This window comes from Arvicola amphibius, chromosome 1 (genome assembly GCF_903992535.2).
Source record: "Arvicola amphibius chromosome 1, mArvAmp1.2, whole genome shotgun sequence".
Lineage (NCBI taxonomy): Eukaryota > Metazoa > Chordata > Mammalia > Rodentia > Cricetidae > Arvicola > Arvicola amphibius.
The window spans coordinates 129168614-129188716 of record NC_052047.1 but is presented as its reverse complement, the minus strand read 5'-3'; the positions used below and the strand labels follow the sequence as shown (position 1 = coordinate 129188716).

Below are 20103 nucleotides of genomic sequence, written 5' to 3'. Positions count from 1 at the left end.
GAGCCTCAAGCCAGGCCTGTTTTGAGACAGGGTCTCACTGTGTAGTCCTTGCTGGCTTGGAACTCACTATGTAGGCCAGGTCAAAATCTGCCTGCTTCTGCCTCCCAAGAGCTGGGACTAACAGTGCTCACCATCATACCAGGTATAAGCCAGGCCTTTGGACTTGAGGCTAGCACCTGGGATACTTTCCTCCAGAGAGCTTCCGTTTCCCCAAACCCACTCGAAAAGGGCTCCCGACCACTTGCCCCAACTCGGTAAGGCGCACTTTCCCAGACTCTCCAGCTCCGTTACAAGTGGCAACTTTCTGTTTATTGCTCAAAAACAAGAACTCAGAAGCAAAGAAAGGTGGAGAGAGAGTGGGCAGGGAGACACAGGGAGGGGGTGGGACTTGGCCCACCCCTTCCTCCATCCTCACCCTCGAGGCCCAGCAGTGGCCGGACATCTGGGGATAGGGAGTCTTCATGGGGATGGTAGTGCTAGGGGATAGTTCTTGAGTGGGGCCCTGGGCTGGAGGGGCCCCAGGAATTGCAAGGGGCTGAGTTCCCTTCCCTGGGTCCAGAAGTCAGTAGGATCAGGGGGGCAGAAGGCCCCTTGTTTGGCAACTAAGAAGAGGCGGCTTTGGGCGGCAGGATGCTGGTTTATTTACTGTAGGGTCTCCAGGGCCATCAAAGCCCCCTCATGGGATGGGAAGACTATTTACACAGCAGGGGGAGGGAGCCAGAGACCAGGTCCTATGCTCCTCACTGCCCAGAATGGCGAGAGAATGGGGCGGTCCTGGGTCCTGCAGACTTAGACTCGGGGTTCAGATGGAGACTTCGTACTCCCGTGTATCCTGAAGACAGAGAGCAGATAAACTGCAGTGAGTGGGAGGTGAAGAGGCACCCACAAGGGGGGCAAGACATATCTGAGCTAAGATGGATGGTACCAACCTGTAATTCCAGCTACTAGGGAGATGGAGGTAAGAGGAGGACAATTCAAGGCAGGCCTGAGCTACAGCAGTTCCGGGTCAGACTGGACAATTTAAACTCTCAAAAATCAAAGAGGATTGAAGAGCTCAGCATGGTGATACATGCATTTAGTCTCAGCACTTGGAGGTAGAGGCAGGGGGCGGTGCCTGTGAATTTGAGGCCAGCCTGGTCTACATAGAGTTCCAGACTTGCCAGGGCTACATAGAGAGGCCCTTGTCTCAGAATAAAAGAGGGTGAGACACTAGGGATGCCACCCAATGCCTAGAACCTGCCGGCGGCTCACAAGGCACTAATCTCCAGTACCACACACACACACACAGAAAGACCATGTTATTCTGAGACAGGGTCTCTCTGTATAGTTCTGGATGTCTCGGAACTCTCTAGGTAGATCAGGTTGGCTCCAAACTCAGAGATCAGCCTGCTTCTGCCTCTAGATTAAAGTCTTTGAGCCACCATGTCCAGCAAGACCTTCATATTTAAGTAAATATGGGGAGCTGGAGAGATGGCTACTCTTTCAGAGGACCTAGGTTGTGTCCACAGCATTCACATGGTGGCTCACAACTGTCTGCAACTCCTGTTCTGTGGGGTCTGACGCCCTCTCTAGACTCTGAGGGCACTTCATGTACTTGCTGTAGACAGGCAAGCATAAAACAACTTTTTTTTTTTTTTTGATACAGGGTTTCTCTGTGTAGCTCTGACTTTCTTGGAATTCACTCTGTAGACCAGGCTGACTTTGAACTCACAGAGACCTACCTGCTTCTGCCTTCCAAGTTCTGGGATTAAAGGTGTATGCCACCACTACCTGGCTACAATTTAAAATTTTTTACAATTTTTTCCTTTATTCTTTATTTATTAGGTTTTTTAATTACTTTTTTTAGACTTATTTTTTAAAGATTTATTATTTATTATGTATACAGTGTTTTGCCTGCACATCTGCTTACAGGCCATAAGAGGGCTCCAGATGGTTGTGAGCCACCATGTGGGTGCTGGGAATTGAACTCTGGACCTTTGGAAGAGCCGTCAGTGTTCTTAACCGCTAGCCATCTCTCCCACCCCCTTTATTAGGTTTTTTGAGACAAGATGTCTCTGTGTGTAGCTCTGGCAATCCTGGAACTCACTTTGTAGACCAGTAGACCAGGCTGGCCTCAAACTCAGAGAGCTCTCCCTGCCTCTGTCCAAGTGCCGGGATTAAAAGCATGCACCACCACAGCCCAGCCATAAAATGTTTTCTAGTAAAGATTCCAAGTCAGGCTTGGTGGTGCACATTTTAATTTCAGCACTCAGGGCATAAAGGTAGGCAGATCTCTGAGCGTTCCAGGCCAGCCAGGGCTACATAGTAAAACCCTGTCTCCTACCCCCCAAAAAGAGAGAATCCTGGGTTGAATCTAGCTAATATATATGTTTGGTTTCCCCAATAGTACCGTACGATGACAAAACGACATTTCTGAAATGCCTTGAACAGGGGAGGATTTGGAGACTGGACCTACGTGCCCACTATGGATTTGAGCTGCATCCTGTAGACAGGCTCTGGTCCTCCACTTAGCTACAGACCTCACCATCCCCTATTGCCCACACACAGCTGGCTTTGACCTTCATCATGACTTCTGTAGGCAACTGAGTTTGAAATTTCCCAAAGAGATCACAGAGACTTTAGGAGAAGATTATGAAGTCGTGGGGGGAGACAGAGAGCTGTGGCTCTCCCAGCGGAGGGGAGGGACTCACCCCAGCTTCATACAGTGGGTTGCTAAAGTCTGACTCCACGGTGATGGGACTGTAGGAGTGGGAACCAGAGAAACCGAAAAGCGATTTTCCTTGCAGCCTGGGAAAGGGAGAGGAGAGCGGGCTTACAGTGCGAGTCCACGAACTCCTTTCCCTGACCCCCAGGTACGACCCCTGCCCTGGCCAAAGGTCAGGGTCAAAGGTGGGGTACTTACTTGGTGTAGTATATGTAAACGCCACTGCCCAGGACAATGACCAAACCTAGGGGCAACAGGATGGCCAGAGCAAGGTTCCCACCCTCCAGCTGCCGTGATGGGTCTGTAGTCTGGGTCACTGGGGAGGGAGGAAGAATAGCAAATGAGGGAAGGCTGGACCCACTCCTGGGCTCTCCCAGCCTCCTGCCCTGGGCCCTGAACCCTCTGGGGCCTGGCCTCCTGCCCCCAGCCTCGACCTTGCCCTCCCAACCTGGCCAGGCCTGGTCTCCACCTGCGCCCTCACTGACCTTCCAGTTTTCCGTTGTCCAGGAGCTCCTCATAGGCCACTGCGGGGAGAGGAGGGGGAGGGGGCGGGGTCTGAGCCAGGGAGGGAAGGAGACTGGGGAGAGGGCCGAAGCCCGGAGCGGCTGGGCTGCACAGCCTGGGTGTCTACCCTCTGCTCGGTCTATACTTGTCTTTCCCTGTGTGTGTAGAGGCCATGGCGGTTGGTGGGCCAGGGCCTGTCCTCCTCTTCCAAACCTACTCAAGGTTCAAGGTTCCTGGAGAGTCTATTTTTCACTGAGAGCAGAACCGAGGCCTTCGTGGAGAGGCAAAGGGGCTTCTATACCAAGGCCCCCCCGCTACATCCCTCAGATCTCCCCGGGTTTTCCAGTCCTGGCTGTGAGAATGAGCCCACACATTAGGGCACTCAGCACTCAGCCATTGGTCTTGAGTTTTCTACCCAACTCTTCTATCTCAGGTCACTCCCCAGATACCGATACACCCCTTCTGCCCTGTTCACCCAGGCACCTTTGCAGAGGGGGGGCTGGCTGGTCCACTGAGAGGGGTGACCGGGCACACAGGTGATGGTGACCTCGCCGATGAGCTCAAAGCCCTCGTAACAGAAGAAACGCAGAGACTCGCCGGCTTGGTAGTGGTGCTTGTACAGTGTCTGGTAACCGTTCTCGGGGACTCCGGGGTTCAGGCACGGCTCGTACTTTACTGCAGGGAGCACCGGGCCACATGGCTGCTTAGAAACTGGGCAGGGCCAGTCTGGGTTCCCTGGTCTTCCCTTCCTGGGGTGTCCCCCAAACTTACAGGCGCATTTGGGGACTCGATCGCTCCATTTGGGTGTTCCTGTGTCCCGGCTGTAGCAGGTGAGTACAGCTGCCCCTTCTAGGCTGTACCCTGGCAGACAGCGATACTGGACATGGGAGCCGACTGGGAAACCGGCGTCTGAGGCAGTCCGGTGGCCATTGGTGATCTCGCCAGGGTCAGCACAAGTCATAACTGTCAATAGAAGGGAAAGGTTAGGGGAAGCGAGGGTCTTAGGGCATTGCCTGGAAACGGGGCTGATAGAGACCCGAGCTTCCGGCCCATCTCCTCAGGACCGTCTTGTCCTCCTCCCACCAATTCCTCAGTGTGGGTCAGAAGCACTTCAGAGTCAATGGATTTGCCAAATTGATGTTGCAACACCTCTAATTTCACCACTCTGGGACTAAAGGAAGGAATATGAACTCCAAACATGCCTGGCCTAAACAAGTTCCAGAATGGGATACCCTTGGCTACAAAATGAGATTGGTGTGGGGGTGGGGTCAATGTGTTTATATTTCTTTTTCTTTTTCTTTTTTTATTTTTCGAGACAGGGTTTTTCTGTGTAACAGTCCTAGCTATTCTGGAACTAGCTCTTGTAGACCAGGCTGGCCTCAAACTCAGAGATTCACCTGCCTCTGCTTCCCGAGTGTATATATTTCTTTTGAAAGCAGGACGAGTGAGGCAAACTCAGACCCTTGTCATCGGGTTACTTAACTGTTATGTTAGAGTACACACACGGAAACTCAGTGCTGGCCCTGGCATGGCAGATCATCGTCCCCCACATGCACACAGTGCCTAGCCCGCTGTGCCCACATACACTGCCTGCACTTTCATTCCCAGTGCTGCTGGAGAAGGGCGTAGTCACGGCCTCTGCGAGTGTGACTCTCTGTGTGCTCCTGGATGTGCTGTGGAGCCAGGCTGATGGTTAGTGTCTCCTACAGCTTTCTGAACCTGGAGCTCTCCTTCAGCTGAACTGGGGTTGCAGACATGTGTGCCTGGCTTTTATGTGGGTTTAGGGGGTCGGGCTCAGGTCCTGATGCTTGTGTAGCATCTGAGCTATCTCTCCAACTCCACGGCCTTTGACTCCCATAAACCTGTGCTAAGCAGCCTGATAGATAACTTAATCCTGATTATCCAGAGAGATCAATGTCACAGCCATCGCTCTTGTGGCCCAGGGCTTGGCACTTGGCCAGGCTGGAACCTGTCAAATCATAGTCATGGAACAGTAGATAGATCCTGAGACTTGAGTCTCAACTCAGCATCAGACTCAGTGTAGCCTGGGCAACTTTCTAAGGCCAGGCTTGGCTAGATAACCTGATTGCTTGGCTCACTAGGGTCCACTTAGGTCCACAGGTCTGTGAGTCCTCTCAGGGATGAGGTGCAGGGTCAGCTACACAGTGTTCCTTGTTTCCAGTCCAAACCTGGCTTTCTGAAATTCCTCCCCACTCACCCCACCATTGTTTCCTTTCCCCGGGTCGTTTGCAAGAACTACAGCGGTGGCCACACCTTTAATCCCAGCACCGAGGAGGCAGAGGCAGGCGGGTCTTTGAGTCCATGGCCAGCCTGGTCTACAGGGCGAGTTCCAGGACAGCCAAGGCTACACAGAGAAACCCTGTCTTGAAAATGAAAAAAGAAAAGGAAAAAAAAACCACCTACCATCAATATTTGTGTCATTTTCTCCAAATTCACGGGACAAGATGCTACTTGTTCTGTTGTTTGCTTTATTTATTTATTTAATTTTTTTTTTTTGAGATGGGTCTTGCTGAAATTAGCGCTGTAGGTGGCCTTTATTTAACTCATGGAAATTCTTCTGCTTTTGCTCCCAAGTACTGGACATGCAGCTCTGCATTTTTTTTGGTCTGTTTTACTTGTTTTGTTTACCAAATAAGTATTTTGCTATGCCCCCAGTCCTTGGGCTTTTCAGACAGGGATAGCTTTGAACTCATAATTATTCTGCCTCAGCTTCCCAAGTGCGGGGATTACAAGTGTGTGCCACTATGCCCGGCCTTTTAAAAAGATAAATAAACAAAGCCTCCAAGCTCCTGCAAAGATCATACCAAAATAATAATAATAATAATAATAATAATAATAATAATAATAATAATAATAATAATTAATAATAAAATACTCCTCTGAGGTAAATCTGTCTTATTCTTGGGTGAATGAAGCCATAATCTCGCTACAAAGCTGCTGCATGCTCAGAGCTATGACAACTATTGCCACCCGCCATGAGAAACGCTGCCTCTGCTCTGTACAGTCCCCTGCTCCCACCTCATTGACAGGAGAGCCGAAGCTCAGAGATGTTAGCACTCTACCCCAGGCCGTGCCCTAGTTACCACTGAGTAACAAGCCTAGCTGCTTATGTATCTCTCTCCCTCCCAGGTCTGAGACCCTTCAGGGAAGGAAAGAGCAAGGGACCGGTCCTATTACCACAACCCAGCCAGGCTTTGATGACTGCATTAAGGCAGATCAAATCCACTAACAAGCCTTGATTTTAACAGAGTGAGAGTTTGGGGGTGTCTAGAGGAGAACTAAGAGCTGATGGGACAGAGCCAGGGGGCAATTTGGTGAAACCTGGTAGGGGTGGAAGGGGCTTGGGCCATGATGAAAAGTAGATTGAGCACAGGATGTAAGCAGTCTGAACTAAAGGCAGGACACGTGTGTGTGTGCGCGCGTTCGTGCGTGCGTGCGTGCGTGTGTGTGTGTGTGTGTGTGTAGTAATTTCAAGGCACTGAACACGATGGGACTTAAAGGACATAGGGATTAGGGCTAAAGACCCAGGCAGGATTCAGGGCCGGGATGGCATTCAGTAGGGACCGGGAGGAGCCAAGTCTGAGCGGAAGGACTGGCTTGGGGCGGGGCTCTACTCACTCTTTTGGCAGGCAGGTGGAGCGGCGCTCCAGGATAGATCCCATTGGCAAGTGAGGATGTCTGATCCCAGGAGTTCGTAGCCAGGCTCGCATTGGTAAGTGAGCACTGTGCCCCGGATAAGGTCCCCGTGGGATGCTGTCCTCCAACCCCACTCAGGAGGTGGCAGCTCAGGACATGTATCGTTCCTTGGGACTTCTGCAGTGAAGATGGAGTGCACTTCCAGTCTCCGAGGGCCTCCGCTGGTGGCCCCTTCCTGCCAGACCCCTGGCCATCCAGAGCCCTCGCCTTCCATACCTTTGAAATGTAATACAAAGCCCTGGCCTAGACCCGGATTTGGGGGCCCAGGGGGCGCCTGAAACTGCAGAGTGAGATCGGGTCCGGAGGAGAGGAGGCGGCGGCGCGGTTGAGGTCCCCGCAGCTGGGCCAGGACTCGAGCGCTGGGACCGTCCCCATCAAACAGTGTCAGCATATCCCCTTCGCGAACATTCAAGCTGCAGTGAGGGGCGGGGTCAGAGAATTAGGCGAACTACGACTCGCCCATCATCCGGTTCTGCCCCATCCCCAACTGGCTCTTAACCAGCCCGCCTCTGAATTCCTCTCTCTCAATGTTGACCAGTTTAGGGTTCCCTACAGGTTCCAGAGGTGAGCTGAGTTATTCTCCAAGTCACTTGAACCCGGGTCTCCCACCTCTGTCCTACACCCACTTGGTGTTTTCTTTCTGAACCCCAATGTACCCACAGAGTTCCGTATGAACTCAGAAGAGCCAGCTGGCTGCAAGTGCATTGTCTCACACACCTGATGGAGCCCGCACCCATCGCCCAAGCTACATGGCCCTAACATACATTTCAACCTGGAGCAAGATGCGCTTCTCTTCCTGGACGTGCAGGCCCCACACGCAGTCCTGGCCAGGGCTATAACTCTGGGGCCAGTCGGGAGAGAGGACCACACCAGCCGGCTCGGACAGCTCTCCTCCACACATGGCTAGGGAAGAGGTGTCAGGTTCAGGACCCACGAGGGCATGAGACCTCCATTCGCCATAGTCCCCATGGGGCTCAGTGCTGTGCACAAGGCCACCTCAACATGCTTTTTGTTGTGAAGATTTCTTGTTATATATAGGTTTTACTACGATTGTTTTTCCAGCCCTGCCCTTAATTAACCCTCTCCACTTTCCAGCTTACTCGCCGAACCACTACCAACCCAATCTAGTTCTAGCTCTAGAAGCCTTTTGGGTCTGAGCCTGAATTCATAATAAGCCCAGCAATTACTTCCTCAAGAAAGCAGTCTCTGAAAGGCGGAGCTTTGCCCAGGCTTTGGGTTTGTTTTTTGTTTCTTAACTGTTATTTTCCAATTTATCATTTATTTATTTTATCAGTGTTTTGCCTGTAGGTTTGTCTGTGTGAGGGTGTTGGATCCTGCAGTCACAGACAGCAGTGAGCTGCCATGTGGGTGCTAGGAATTGAACCCGGGTCCTCTGGAAGAGCAGTCAGTGCTCTTAACCACTGAGCCATCTCCCCAATCCGCCTTTGGATTTATTAGGTCTAATGTTCACTCAGATCTCCTTCACAATTGTCTTCCAGAGGTCCCAACTTCAGGGGCAGGCAGTCTGTAGGCTGACGGACTCTGAAATGTAGAAGACTCACCCTTACAGGCTGGCTCTGTGTCATTCCAGTGAGGTTCTGTGGGATCCACACATTCGATGGCATTGGGGGGCCCTGGCGGCTCCAGAGCATATCCTGGGAGGCATGAGAAGGTGGCCAGTGCCCCCGGGCGGTACTCAGGGTCTGTGGTAGTCACGTTGCCATGTGCCAGGAAAGGGGCGAAGCAGCGATCCTCCTCAAAGGCTAGAGAGGAGTTGGTCACGAAAGGTAAGCATTAGGACAGGCTGAGGGATCTCATGTTGGGCACTTGGGCTGAATTTGGGTATTGGTTGGCCCTACATGGGCTTTTCCTGAGGTGGTGGTCTCACTATATAGCTCAGGCTGACCTTGACTTTGAGATCGTCCTGCCTCAGCCTTCCAAGTGGCTGGGACCATGCACCTTTGCCAATAGTACTACCCACCATTCCACAGATCAGGTCATCATCAGACAAAAAGCCACTAGCCCAAGGTCACCAGGAGGCAACTACAGAGCCAGAGCTATAATCCTGAAGAGTTAGTTCTCATCCACAGACATCTGGCTTTGAAAACAGCAAGGGGCCTGCGGAGGGGTGTTTCTGGAGAACTGGCTTGCGTGGGTGTGTTCTAGCCTCAGAAATAACAGTTGGATTCCAGTCATGCACACTGTCGCTAGAATCTCAAACTGCAGCTAGTGCAGAAGCTGCTCAACTTTTCCTGAGGACCAAATCGGCACAAATGAACATCTCCGGAGCACTTTTTTCTGTCCATGCAATTGTGTCTTATCTACAAAACCACCTACAATGTGGGGGCGGGGGAGAACCTGAAGCTCACAGCACAGCAGTGCCCCCCCCCCGGGAGGTAGACTGGGATTCTCACCAAAGAGCAGAGAGCTCTTAGCACTTCCAGGCCTCATCAGGGGTTGGGGGTCTGCAGATTCACTGTTATATTTCCTAACTTGACGAGGTATCATGTGTCAATCCTGCCCACCTATCGGGGTCCAGTGACAATTCCGCTTACTCGTAACCCATTCAAAACCCATGCCCTTCTAATCTGTGAGCATTTCCTTCCCATTGCCCCTCTTTCTCTCTGCCTTCCTAAGATGTGGTTTCTCTATGTAGCCCTGGCTCTCCTGGGACTCACTCTGTAGACCAGGCTGGCCCTGAGCTCAGAGATCTGTCTCTGCCTCCCAAGTGCTGGGATTAATTAAAGACGCGCACCACCACTGCCCTCTGGTCCATTGCCTGCCTATTGCTATTGCTTTTATAAATACTCAGCCATGCTGTTTCTCAAATGCATCATTGTCCCTTTCCCCCAAACTGTTCTCCACCTTCTTCTCTCTAGTCATCTGCTTAACCTCTGTCCTGGAAGGCCACACCCGATGCCTCTTCTCCCATCATCACCGATTCCTCCTCATCCGTCCAACACCATTCTTCTTTCTTCTGGTCACAGCTTATTCTCCCCCCCCCTTTTCTCTCTCTCTCTCTTTATAGGGTTTCTCTGTAGCTTTGGAACCTGTCCTGGAACTCACTCTGTAAAGCAGGCTGTCCTCGAACTCACAGAGATCCGCCTGTCTCTGCTTCCAGAGTGCTGGGATTAAAGGTGTGCGCCACCACCGCCCAGCAACTGCTCTCCTATTTTTATTAGTGCCTTCCCTATTTCTAGTACATGAGGCTTAGTTGGAATCAAGCAGAGATAGCCATGCCATGCAGACCTGCCATAGCATTCCCTGACTTAATTGAACTTAATCAAGTCAATAAGAACCTTTTCTGGAATTGTTGCCAAAGCTCGCCTGAGCATTTCCTCTCTCTGGTGGTGTTAATAGTCTGTAAGTCTGTAGTCAGATTCACCACACTGAGAAAGCCTGCATGGGAATGAATTCACTGAACAGTAAAGAACTGAGAGACAGGTAATTGTTGGCCTGGCTGTATGCTGGATCCAGCCATATCTGAAACTTAATCAGAGGAGACTACTTGGAATGAGCCAGTGTCCCTGTGAAGGGATCCCTGTCAGGTGTCGGGAACCAAACACAGAGGCCAGCATGGAGGGAGGATGTGCTGACTATTCCCAGTGGGTCCTAGTGTGAGGGAGAGGGAAAGATGTGGGGGTTGGGCAGGGCCAGGAAATGAGACCTTTACCTTCGAATCGGAGGCTGAGCAGCAGGGGATTGGCTGGTGTCTCTGAAAGCAGTTCTACGTAGAGGGACTGGGCATCACTGATGAGACCACGCTCAGGGACATCATCCATGTCAGAGTCATAAATCACAGGGGACAGGGGACTTCCCCCAGAGCGCACCATCAGCCTGGGATGAACAGAAGGACGGTAGGTGCTTTTCTGCCTTGGAAGCTGCCATCCTGCCTGCCCTCCCGGCTACCTTTAAACTGTTGTTATGTTATCATATGCTAACCCATGCCATGCACTCTGCTAAGCCCCAGCACATTTTATCTTGTTTGATCCTTACAAGGACTCTTGAGCAGACACCATTGTTACCCCTCACTTTATAGATGAGCTACAGAGGCACAGAAAGACTTGGTGCTCAGCCTGAAAGCACTCTGAAGCAACAGAGAAGACTGAGAAAAATGATAGCACACACCTTTATAGTACTTATCATGCCCTAGGAACCACTTCAATTATTTTACATATCTTAATGCATTTATTAATTAAGCATTTGGAAGGGTGCTCTTATCTCCATTCTACCAATGAGAGAGAACTGAGGTACAGTGAGGTGCCCTGGCCCATCTAAAGCTGCATAAAGTTGCACACTCTGAAGTTGACACAAGGATCCATCCAGTGTCACCTGAGTCTGCTGTCCCAGCCTTCCCAAGGTAGGGACCTCTAGCCCAAAGCCCAGGTCCTCACCGGTCATTGTCCTCATCCAGAGAGACTCTCTCAAAATGCAGGTGTAGCCGGCGTCCCTCAGCTGCTTCAATGACCCAGCGGCAGGTAAGGTTGGGCCCTGCGGCTCCCCCAGGCTCAGGAGATACAATGCGACCCAGTGTGGCATTGTGGATGGTGCTCCCACAAGATGCTGTGGACAGAGAAGGAGTAGGAAAGTTTCAGTCCTCTTCTCAGGCTCAATTCTAGAGCCTGGGGGCTACTGGCCAGGGATGGCCTTTGTCCCGTGCATTTAGCAGAGGAACAAGACCTTCTCCAACTACTGTCTAGCCTGAAATAGAACGCTGTGCATGGAAACCCTGATAAAATGAAGCCTCCCAAAAGATGGGCACTTTGAGACAGGGAGCCTCAAAATTGAAACTCTCAAACGAGAAGTTAGGAATCCCCAGATGGAGTGCATTTCATGCTTGGTGGAGGCCGCAGGATGAAGACTTAAGGACCAAGATCTGCCAACCAGGGACCCCAAACATGATCCACTAGAGTGGAATCTCCAAGGGCAGGGCATCGACAGTGGTAACAGGATGGCAAGCACCAACTGGGAGTTCCAAGACGAAGCCCAGACAAGACTGGAGATTCCCTAAGGATGGAAACCCTCGTGGTAGAGCACTCTGGGGAAGACACCATGACGGGCCTCTGCAGCTATAAACTTCGTCAGTATGGCTTCTCCCCAGAGACGGAGACTCCCCGGCTCATTCCCCTCCCCCAGGAAAGAAGTGTGCACAAGACTCACCTATGCAGCTTGGGGGTTCACCAGTCCAGGCTGGCCGTGTACCATTGAGGCAGATAAGCATCTCCTCACCCTGCAGCTGGTATCCCGAGTCACAGTGGAAGGTGGCAGTGCCCCCAGGATGCAGATCCGTCACACTCACATCCCCGTGGGCTGGCCGGGGTGGGAAGCCGCAGCTCAGAAGGTATGCTGCATGGGTCAAGGAAGAGGAAGGGGGGCTGTGGTCTCACAGCCATTCCCTGGTGCTCTGCAAACCCTCTCCTGCTCCCAGGTAGCAAACAGGCTCATTGCTGGGGTGCATGCTGAGGAAAACAAACTCCTGACACTGGCTCCCTGCCTCAGAAACATCAACGGTGCTCACTCTGGTCTTTGTAATTTGCCCCCTTTGGTCCTTCTTTTTATAGGTAAACATTATTTTAGAAACCAGTCTTACTGGCTGTTTGACCTCAAGCAATCCAATTGACCACCCTGAAACGCTATCAGCACTAATAATAAACGGCATCTGCGAGATGGTTCAACTCCTGAGTCAATTTACACCGCTTTAGAGGTAGGCAGAGAGGGCATGACCCACTTTCTTTCTTGTTTGTTTGCTTGTTTGTTTTTCGAGACAGGGTTTCTCTGTGTAACTTTGGGGCCTGTCATGAAACTCACACTATAGACCAGGCTGGCCTCGAACTCCAGAGATCAGCCTGCCTCTGCTTCCCGAGTGCTGGGATTAAAGGCGTGCGCCACCATGGCCCAGCCATGACTGGCTCTCTAGGAGAGGATACTGAGGCTCCTCCCTCCCCACTGCTTATGCTCTGTGCTGTTTTCTTTCACAAACTTTCTTGTATGGAGGTGCAGCCAGATTTGAGCCAGGCCAGCCACAAGAAACTGCTTTAGGATGTTGACTTCAGACTTTCTACCCAGTGCCCCTTAGGAATGTTGACTTCAGACTTACTACCCAGAGCCCCTGACTGACCCCACTGATGGAGCAGTGACTCTATCTCCTTGAGAAGCTGATGTGTCTCTTGCACTGAGAACTGTGTAACTTCCCTTTCTGCACCTACTTCCTCTACCTCAAGTTAGGACAACAATGACCTGCTCGTCCACATGCAGGTCACTCCGCCCTCTCACAATCTCTCCCTGGTGTCGTGTCCCCTTTATATATCCTTCACAGGTATATTGCTTGCTTCTCTCTCAAAGCCTCTTGAGATTATTTTTGGGGGTTGGGTGGGGTTGGTTTGGTTTTGAAACAAGGTCTTGTTGTGTAGCCCAGGTTAACTTCAGTTTCTCAGTCCTGCTATCTCTGCCTTCATAAACCTGCACCACCATGCAAGGCCGCGTCTTGAAGGTACAGTCCGGCTCTACTTGACGGAAGCTTTGGCTTCCCTGACTGTGAAGCCTTCAGTGATTCTGTCAGAAACCTATCCCTTCCACATTCCAAAAGTCATCAAGCATTATCTGGCTGGGTTGTGGGGCAGACAGGAGTAAAACAAAACACAAAACAAACCCATACCCTGCCTTTCCATGGGCCCTAGACTGCTAAGACGAGCACACAAAACATCCATCCAAAACCCAGCAAGTTCGGTAAATGCCAGCCCTCTATGGCCAACAGAGCCAACTCCGAATGCTCTAGTTTGATATTCTAGTCCCTTCCCCTGCCAAGTCAAGCCCAGTCCTTAAGTTAGTGCTCAGCTCCTGAGCCCGAATGTCCTACACGATGGTCGGGCTTACTATCTCACATAGGCTGCCCCCCTTTTCTTCCGGTGACAGGATTAAATCCAGGATGCTGTACACGCTAGAGAAATGTTCTGCCATGAACTATTCCCCCAGCCCTTGGGATTTTTGTTTTGTTTTTGAGAGAGGGACTGACTATGTAGCCCTGGCTAGCCTGGAACTCTCTACATAGACCAGGCTGATCTTGAATTCACAGAGACCCATCTGCCTCCACCTCCTGAGTGCAGGGAATTAAAGGCGTGCACCACTGACACATAGCTACCCTTTGATTTTTTTTTTTTTTGAGACAAGATCTCACTATGTAGTCTAGGCTAGCTTTGAACTCTTGTACCTCCTTCCTCAGCATTCAGAGTGCTAGAATTACATGTATGTACCACCACAGACAGACGACCTCCATATTTTTTGCTCACACTTGTGCTTCTACGTGCAAGGATTTCTGGCCTCTTTTTGATCTTTCAAAGAGTAACTTGAGTATACACCTTCTGGGAAGCCTTCATGACTTTCCCTGTTCCCATAAGGTCTTGCCTGTGTTCAACTCTACATATGTAATTTTCTTTTCTTTTCTTTTTATTGAGTCAGGGTTTCTCCTGAGTTTTGGAGCCTGTCCTGGAACTAGCTCTTTTTTTTTTTTTTTTTTTTTTTGATTTTTCGAGACAGGGTTTCTCCGTGGCTTTGGAGCCTGTCCTGGAACTAGCTCTTGTAGACCAGGCTGGTCTCGAACTCACAGAGATCCGCCTGCCTCTGCCTCCCGAGTGCTAGGATTAAAGGCGTGCGCCACCACCGCCCGGCCTGGAACTAGCTCTTATAGACCAGGTTGGCTCCAAACTCAGAGAGATCCGCCTGCCTCTGCCTCCTGTGTGCTGGAATTAAAGGCGTGCGCCATCACAGCCCGGCGATATGTATTTTCTTATTACATTACCTATTTTCTGTTATCACTATGAGACTGAAGCAATGCCTGAACAGGTTGATCTCACACGGGAAGGAGTGCCTCCCACCAATAATAATAATTCATATCAGTAAGGGTTGGCCTGAAATCTAAACAAAAATTTTAAACACAGGGTTGGGGATGTAACTCATTTGCTAACACCTAGCTCTGTATTAACCAGGCCTATAACCCCAGCCCTGGGGAGGTAAAGGTAGGAGAATCAAAAGTTTGAGGCTATCCTTGGCTACATAGTGAGTTCCAGGCCAGCCTAAGTTACCCACAACTCAGTCTCAAAACAAACAAAACAAAACGTGCAAAGGATCCCCCACCCAAGGGCACTCACACAGTCGTCCCCACCTTCGGTTTAGGAAGGAGCATAGGGCAGGGACTTGGGCAGCTGAATTCTAACTCAGCCAGCTGTCACAGAAAGCCCTGTGACCTCAAATCTTTTCCCTCCTCTGAGAGATGGAGCTGACTTGGTCCTCTCTGGGTTACTGTGAGCAGCAGTGATTGGGGGAGGACTTTGCACATGGGCAAGCTTGCTGGGCTGTGCTGGCCCTCTGCACGTGAAGCCACAGTTAGAGCAGGTTGAGAAAGGCTTAAGTGGTTGCCTCAGTCTTAAAGACACCTGCAGGAGCTGCAAATAAGGGAAGACCAGGGCGGGTAATGAAGTCCCTTTACGCAATAGCCCTGCTCCCCTCCATGTTCCACTTAGCCCGAGAGTCCTAGTTTTGATGCCCTAGGGAAATGGATGTTTAAAGGAGCCAGTGAGTAGCTGTTTTTTCCCCATCTGATGTCTAGTCCTTGACTCCCAAGGCAGATATGTTTTTGCCTCCAACAACCAGGTCCCTGGCACCAAGTACAAGCGCCAGCTTGCTGGTCTCTCCGGTAGGCCAGATGGTGGGAGCTTCTGCCTTGCACAATTTACCCTCAGAGCCTGAGGAGGGGATATATACTGCAACCTGGATAATACACACAAGGAATCTGGGAAGGAGGAGGAAGTACATGAAACCAAGTGGCAGTGGCTCCTGTCTCTGAAGAGCACATGGAAGGACCTTGGAGAAGACAGCCACATCTGGAATGGGGACATTGGCTGAGTCCCTTAGGTCATGTACATATATGTGTGCTAGAATGTGCATGTGCACTGTGAGAGAGTTCCCACACACTCACACACAGGATAGCATAGGTACATGTATATCTCGTCTGTGTCTGGATACATGAAATACCCCCCTTCCTGCCCCAGAAATTACAAACCTAAGAGTGTCCCTTTTCTGCTGGTGCTGTTTCAACTGTCCACCTCTCCCCTGCAGAGGACGCCCTGCCTGCCTCCCTTCACTGCCATCTCTGCTTTGACTGTGGCGGCACTGGCTGACATCTCTGAGAGTTGACTGTGTTCCAGACACTGTTTTAAATGCTCCGCAGGTACTAACTCATTTGCTCTTCCTAGCAACCCTTCATGCTAAGTATTACAGCTTCTGGTTTTCAGATAGAGCCACAAGGCACAGAAAGGTAAAGAAACCAGCCCAGGCCACACAGTGCAGACATTCTACCTTCCATGCTGAAGTGCTTCACCCTTCAAAGGGTCACATTTCTCTCCTCTCTGGGACTTGGGATGTGCGTCTTTCTCTTCCTTCCTTCCACCCTTCCCCTGGCCAGCTCATTCTGGAGGTCTCCTCTTAGTCATCGCCTCCCCCAAGAAGCCATTCCTACATTCCCCAGAAAAAGCTCGGCCCCTTTTGATACCTGCTCCTCTTGCCTGAGTTTCCTCATAATCCTTATCTCTGACACAACCATTCTGATTATTTATGTTCCTACCCAGATCTTCAGCTCCTTAAAAACAGACTTGTATTCATTCTGCTCCCCAAGGCTAAAGCAGAGCCTGGTATGAAGTAGGCACTCAGTAAAAAGTCATTGAACCAAATAAATAAATTGCTACTTGGATGCATTCACACCTATTCACAGATCCATGACTGTGTGAGAAAACAGACATGCATGCCTTGGGGGGTCCCGCCCACATAAGGTCCCAAGCAGGAGGAAGATGCTCTCAGTCCCCTGCATTAGAAGGGCCCTGGAGATGCCTTCTCTACCCTATGTGGCTCTGGTCCCTCTAGTGGCACTTCAGACTTCTCACCCTGATAGTGAATCCTGAAGCCATTGCCCCTTGGGACCCGAGGACTCTGGAAATGCAGAAGCAGCCGGTTTGTTGGGCTCCGAAGGACCTGTCCTTCTCCCAGCATGGAGGAATTAGCCAAGAGTCTGGGGGCCAGGCCTGGGGATCCCCCACCGGCCAGCACCAGGAGCTCCTCCTCTTGAGACAGGTTGAGTGTCTGAACCTAAAGAAGCCAGATACAGGCAGGCCAGGGCAAGTTAGCAGGGGAGGGGTTAGCATGACAGCCTAAGCCCCCCTCCTCTGGGAAAACCACCCATGTTGCAGAACTCTAGAAGAGTTTTCGAGATAATCGAGCTCAGAAAACAGCTTCACAGTCCCCAGGCCAGACTTAGGCACACTCAGTGGGCAGCCACCAAAGAAAATTACCTGAATCTCAATGCCATAGCCAGGGTAGACATGGATGCTGTAGGTGCAGTCTAGGGGTTCCATAGAGCGGCTGGTAGTGCTCCCCAAGTCCGGAGACTCCACGAACCCTTCCCCCTCAGAGATGTTGTTATTGCACAGAACTAGAGAGAGAGAAGTGGCTCGGACTGAGAAGTCCTGCGTATTTGCTCTCCTGGGGGGCCAACCATCTTCAGTGGTCACCTGTATCCCCCAGCATCCCTCTCCATCCTTACCCAGTGCTAGCTTGCTACCCCCACTGAGAATTTCCTTTCGCCACTACAGTACAGACAGATGGAAGCCCATGAGCCCATGAACATTAATACAGGCCTTTTGTCATCACTAACCACAGGCCCCTTTCCTACTGGTACCTAAAGCTCCTTCTCCCACATAATCCCCCCATCCATCCCCACATGGGGGCTTCCATGCCCTTTCCATCGCCTCACCTGGGCTAGTGACAGTAGTGGTGACAGTTGTTGTGGTGATGATGGTGGTGGTGGTTTCCTCCTCTCCTCCCTCGGGCCTGAGGGATGGGACTGGGGAGGCGGGGCCGGGCGGGGGCGGGGCTGTAGTTCCGGGGGGCGGGGTCAGCAGTTCTGGCGCGGTGGGGCCTGCCCCCCTGACCCCCTTAGGGGTGACGGCTGTCGTCAGAGGCCCTGTCCCTGGCTCAGTGGCACGTGGCAGGAAGGGCGCTGCAAGAGTCTGGCCGACTGGAGGGGTGGCTAGTGTGGGGTCTGGGTCAGATCCTGAGATAATTTAAGGGTAATCAGAGCACAGGAGCAGCAAATTGGCCCATGGGGGTGGGGAAGCGGCTTAGAATGAAATGGAAACCCCAAAGCCTCCCCACAATGTAAAGGCCCCCATTTATTCCTTGCCCACCCAGGCTCCCCACATTCTCTCAAGATTTTGCAAAGCTCCCTTTCTTTTTCCACCACAGCCTCGACAGCCCCCTTGAGCATCCTCCCCACCCCCAGATCTGGCTCTCTCCTGCCTACCCCTTCCTCTCATCTCCGTCTTGTTCTCTCTGGAGCCTTCTTCTGCTTAGTATTCTTATTGCTTTCTGCTTTTATGAGCGATCCTCAATCAACTGCTGGTTGTACATTACTCTTTTTCTCCCCATTTTTATGACTCTGGCTCTCTGAACTCACACGTCTCTACACATACATGACCTTCTCTTGACTGTCTGTTCATCATTCTGTCCCTGTCTCTGGTTCTGTCTAGGGACAGTTTTGACTCTTTCTTCTCTTGCCTGCCCCTGAATTTCACTGGCTTCCTAGGGGTCTTTCTCTCTGAGCTCTCTACCTGACTTTCCTCGGACAGGCACTCCATCTCCCAGAGGCATCATCTCTCCTACTTTTATGCCACTTTGGGGGCCTCACCCGGCAAGAGACCAATCTCTGGGCCCTTCCGCAGCAAAGCTCCATGGAGCAGCTCAGCCAGGTCCTCAGAAGCCACAGTGGGAGTCTCACTTCCAGGTTCTGGCATCATTTCATCCTCCTTCAGGGGCAGACCTGGGAGGTGAAGTCCTATGAGCCTCTTTCTCCGTTCCCCTACACCCCCTTTCTCTCTAGAGATATTTCCCAGAGCACTTCTTAGTGGACACTCAGAGGGTCTTAGACTGGGCTGAGAGCCAAGATCAGAAGAGAGGCTCCAATCTGCCCTCTCCCTCATACAGCCCCTGCTCCCAGTCTCTGGGTCTTCAGTAAGAGCCTTAGTTACTACTAACCCTGGACAGCTCTAGCAGAACGTGGGAGCCCGGCCTTTGGGACTGCTTTCCATTCTCCCCAATGAAGCATTCCTCAATCCCGGAACTCGGAGGAGAGTCTGATAGCACCTCCCAGACCTTCCCTCCGCAGTGCCAGCTTTCTCTCTGGGTTTCTGCCTCTGCAGACTACCCTCCCCCCGTTGCCTTCTCTAGAGTCGGGTTGGGGATCACAGTGCAGTCAGGGATTGAATATCCCTGCTTGTGTTCATCTTTGTCCATATGTCCAAGAACATTTGTGTGTGCAGCGCCTGGCATCTCTCCCAGCACCTCCATCTCCCACCCAGGTACCCTAGCTGCTTCTACCACCTCCGCAGACATCCACCCAACTTCCCCTAGCTCTTCTTCCTGGATTTAACCCCTAAGATACAACTAAAAGGTCTCCTTATTCATCCCCCATCTCCTTAATATTAGGAGTTCAAAGGCTCCAAGGGCTCCATGTACCAGTCAGAGAGCCTTGGCTTGCTCCTTCCCAGTCAACTGTGCCCCTCCCCTCCCCCACAAGATCGGAAGACTCAATATGTTCAGAGAAAGGTGGAGGACCCCCCCAGGGCCTTCCCAGGGCCCACCCCCACATGTCCTTACCCTCAATCCAGGCACAGCTCAGCAGAATTAGGAACAGCAGCTGGGAAGGCGGTGGGTGCTGGGCCTTGGGAGTCCCCATGGCGACTCACCCTAATCTCTCTCCTCTGTAGCTCTTCTGAATAATCTAGTTGTCACTTTCCTTCTGCGTCCTTTTATCTTTCCCTTTAATTTTGTTTTCCTGCTAAGGGTTAGCAAAGGAAGACAATTTTTCTCCCGTTGGGATGGAGGAGCAGAATTGGCCTAGGGGTTGCCTGGAGTCCGCCCCCTTTAGCTCAATCTTTATCCTTGGCTCTCCGATCTATGGCAAAGGGGGGCGCGGCTCCCGCTGCGGGGGGTGGGGCCGAGAGGGCCGAAGGTTATCCCCTTGTTCGGGCGCTTGGGTCCATCGGGATGGATAGATAGCCAGCCGGAGGAACCGGGAAGGGAAAGGCAGCTTCCGGGGGTCCAGGGTGGGCTTGAGGATCCAGAGGGTCCTTACA

General features: G+C 51.6%; 1 protein-coding gene across 10 annotated transcripts; it reads right to left on the bottom strand.

The window, feature by feature from the left end:
- Window positions 1-747: 747 nt before the first annotated feature.
- Sez6l2 (seizure related 6 homolog like 2) lies at window positions 748-19703 on the bottom strand. Of its 10 annotated transcripts, none has more exons than XM_038339524.1 (18): window positions 19625-19703; window positions 18657-18788; window positions 17724-18023; window positions 17263-17402; window positions 16858-17059; window positions 12086-12271; window positions 11320-11488; window positions 10599-10762; window positions 8488-8688; window positions 7690-7828; window positions 7142-7338; window positions 6848-7042; window positions 3980-4171; window positions 3692-3883; window positions 3190-3228; window positions 2903-3020; window positions 2691-2787; window positions 748-832 (listed from the first exon to the last, which is right to left on the bottom strand). In XM_038339524.1, the coding sequence occupies exons 1-18, from the start codon at window positions 19701-19703 to the stop codon at window positions 803-805; spliced, it is 2772 nt and encodes a 923-aa protein (XP_038195452.1). In that variant the 3' UTR covers window positions 748-802. The 10 variants fall into 10 exon arrangements, with proteins under 10 accessions (XP_038195452.1, XP_038195484.1, XP_038195498.1 ...); XM_038339556.1 differs by having other exon boundaries at window positions 17724-17843; XM_038339570.1 differs by having other exon boundaries at window positions 17724-17813.
- Window positions 19704-20103: the final 400 nt, after the last annotated feature.

What these genes read in the sequence shown, in the direction of transcription:
- Sez6l2 (XM_038339524.1), bottom strand. Translation starts at nt 19,703, where the DNA reads ATGGGGACTCCCAAGGCCCAGCACCCACCGCCTTCCCAGCTGCTGTTC. An exon ending in GAGCTGTGCCTGGATTGAGG is followed by an intron (nt 18,789 to 19,624) that starts GTAAGGACATGT and finishes TTCACCTCCCAG; the next exon opens with GTCTGCCCCTGAAGGAGGAT. An exon ending in CACAGAGCCAGCCTGTAAGG is followed by an intron (nt 7,829 to 8,487) that starts GTGAGTCTTCTA and finishes CCTCTTCCCTAG; the next exon opens with CCATGTGTGGAGGAGAGCTG.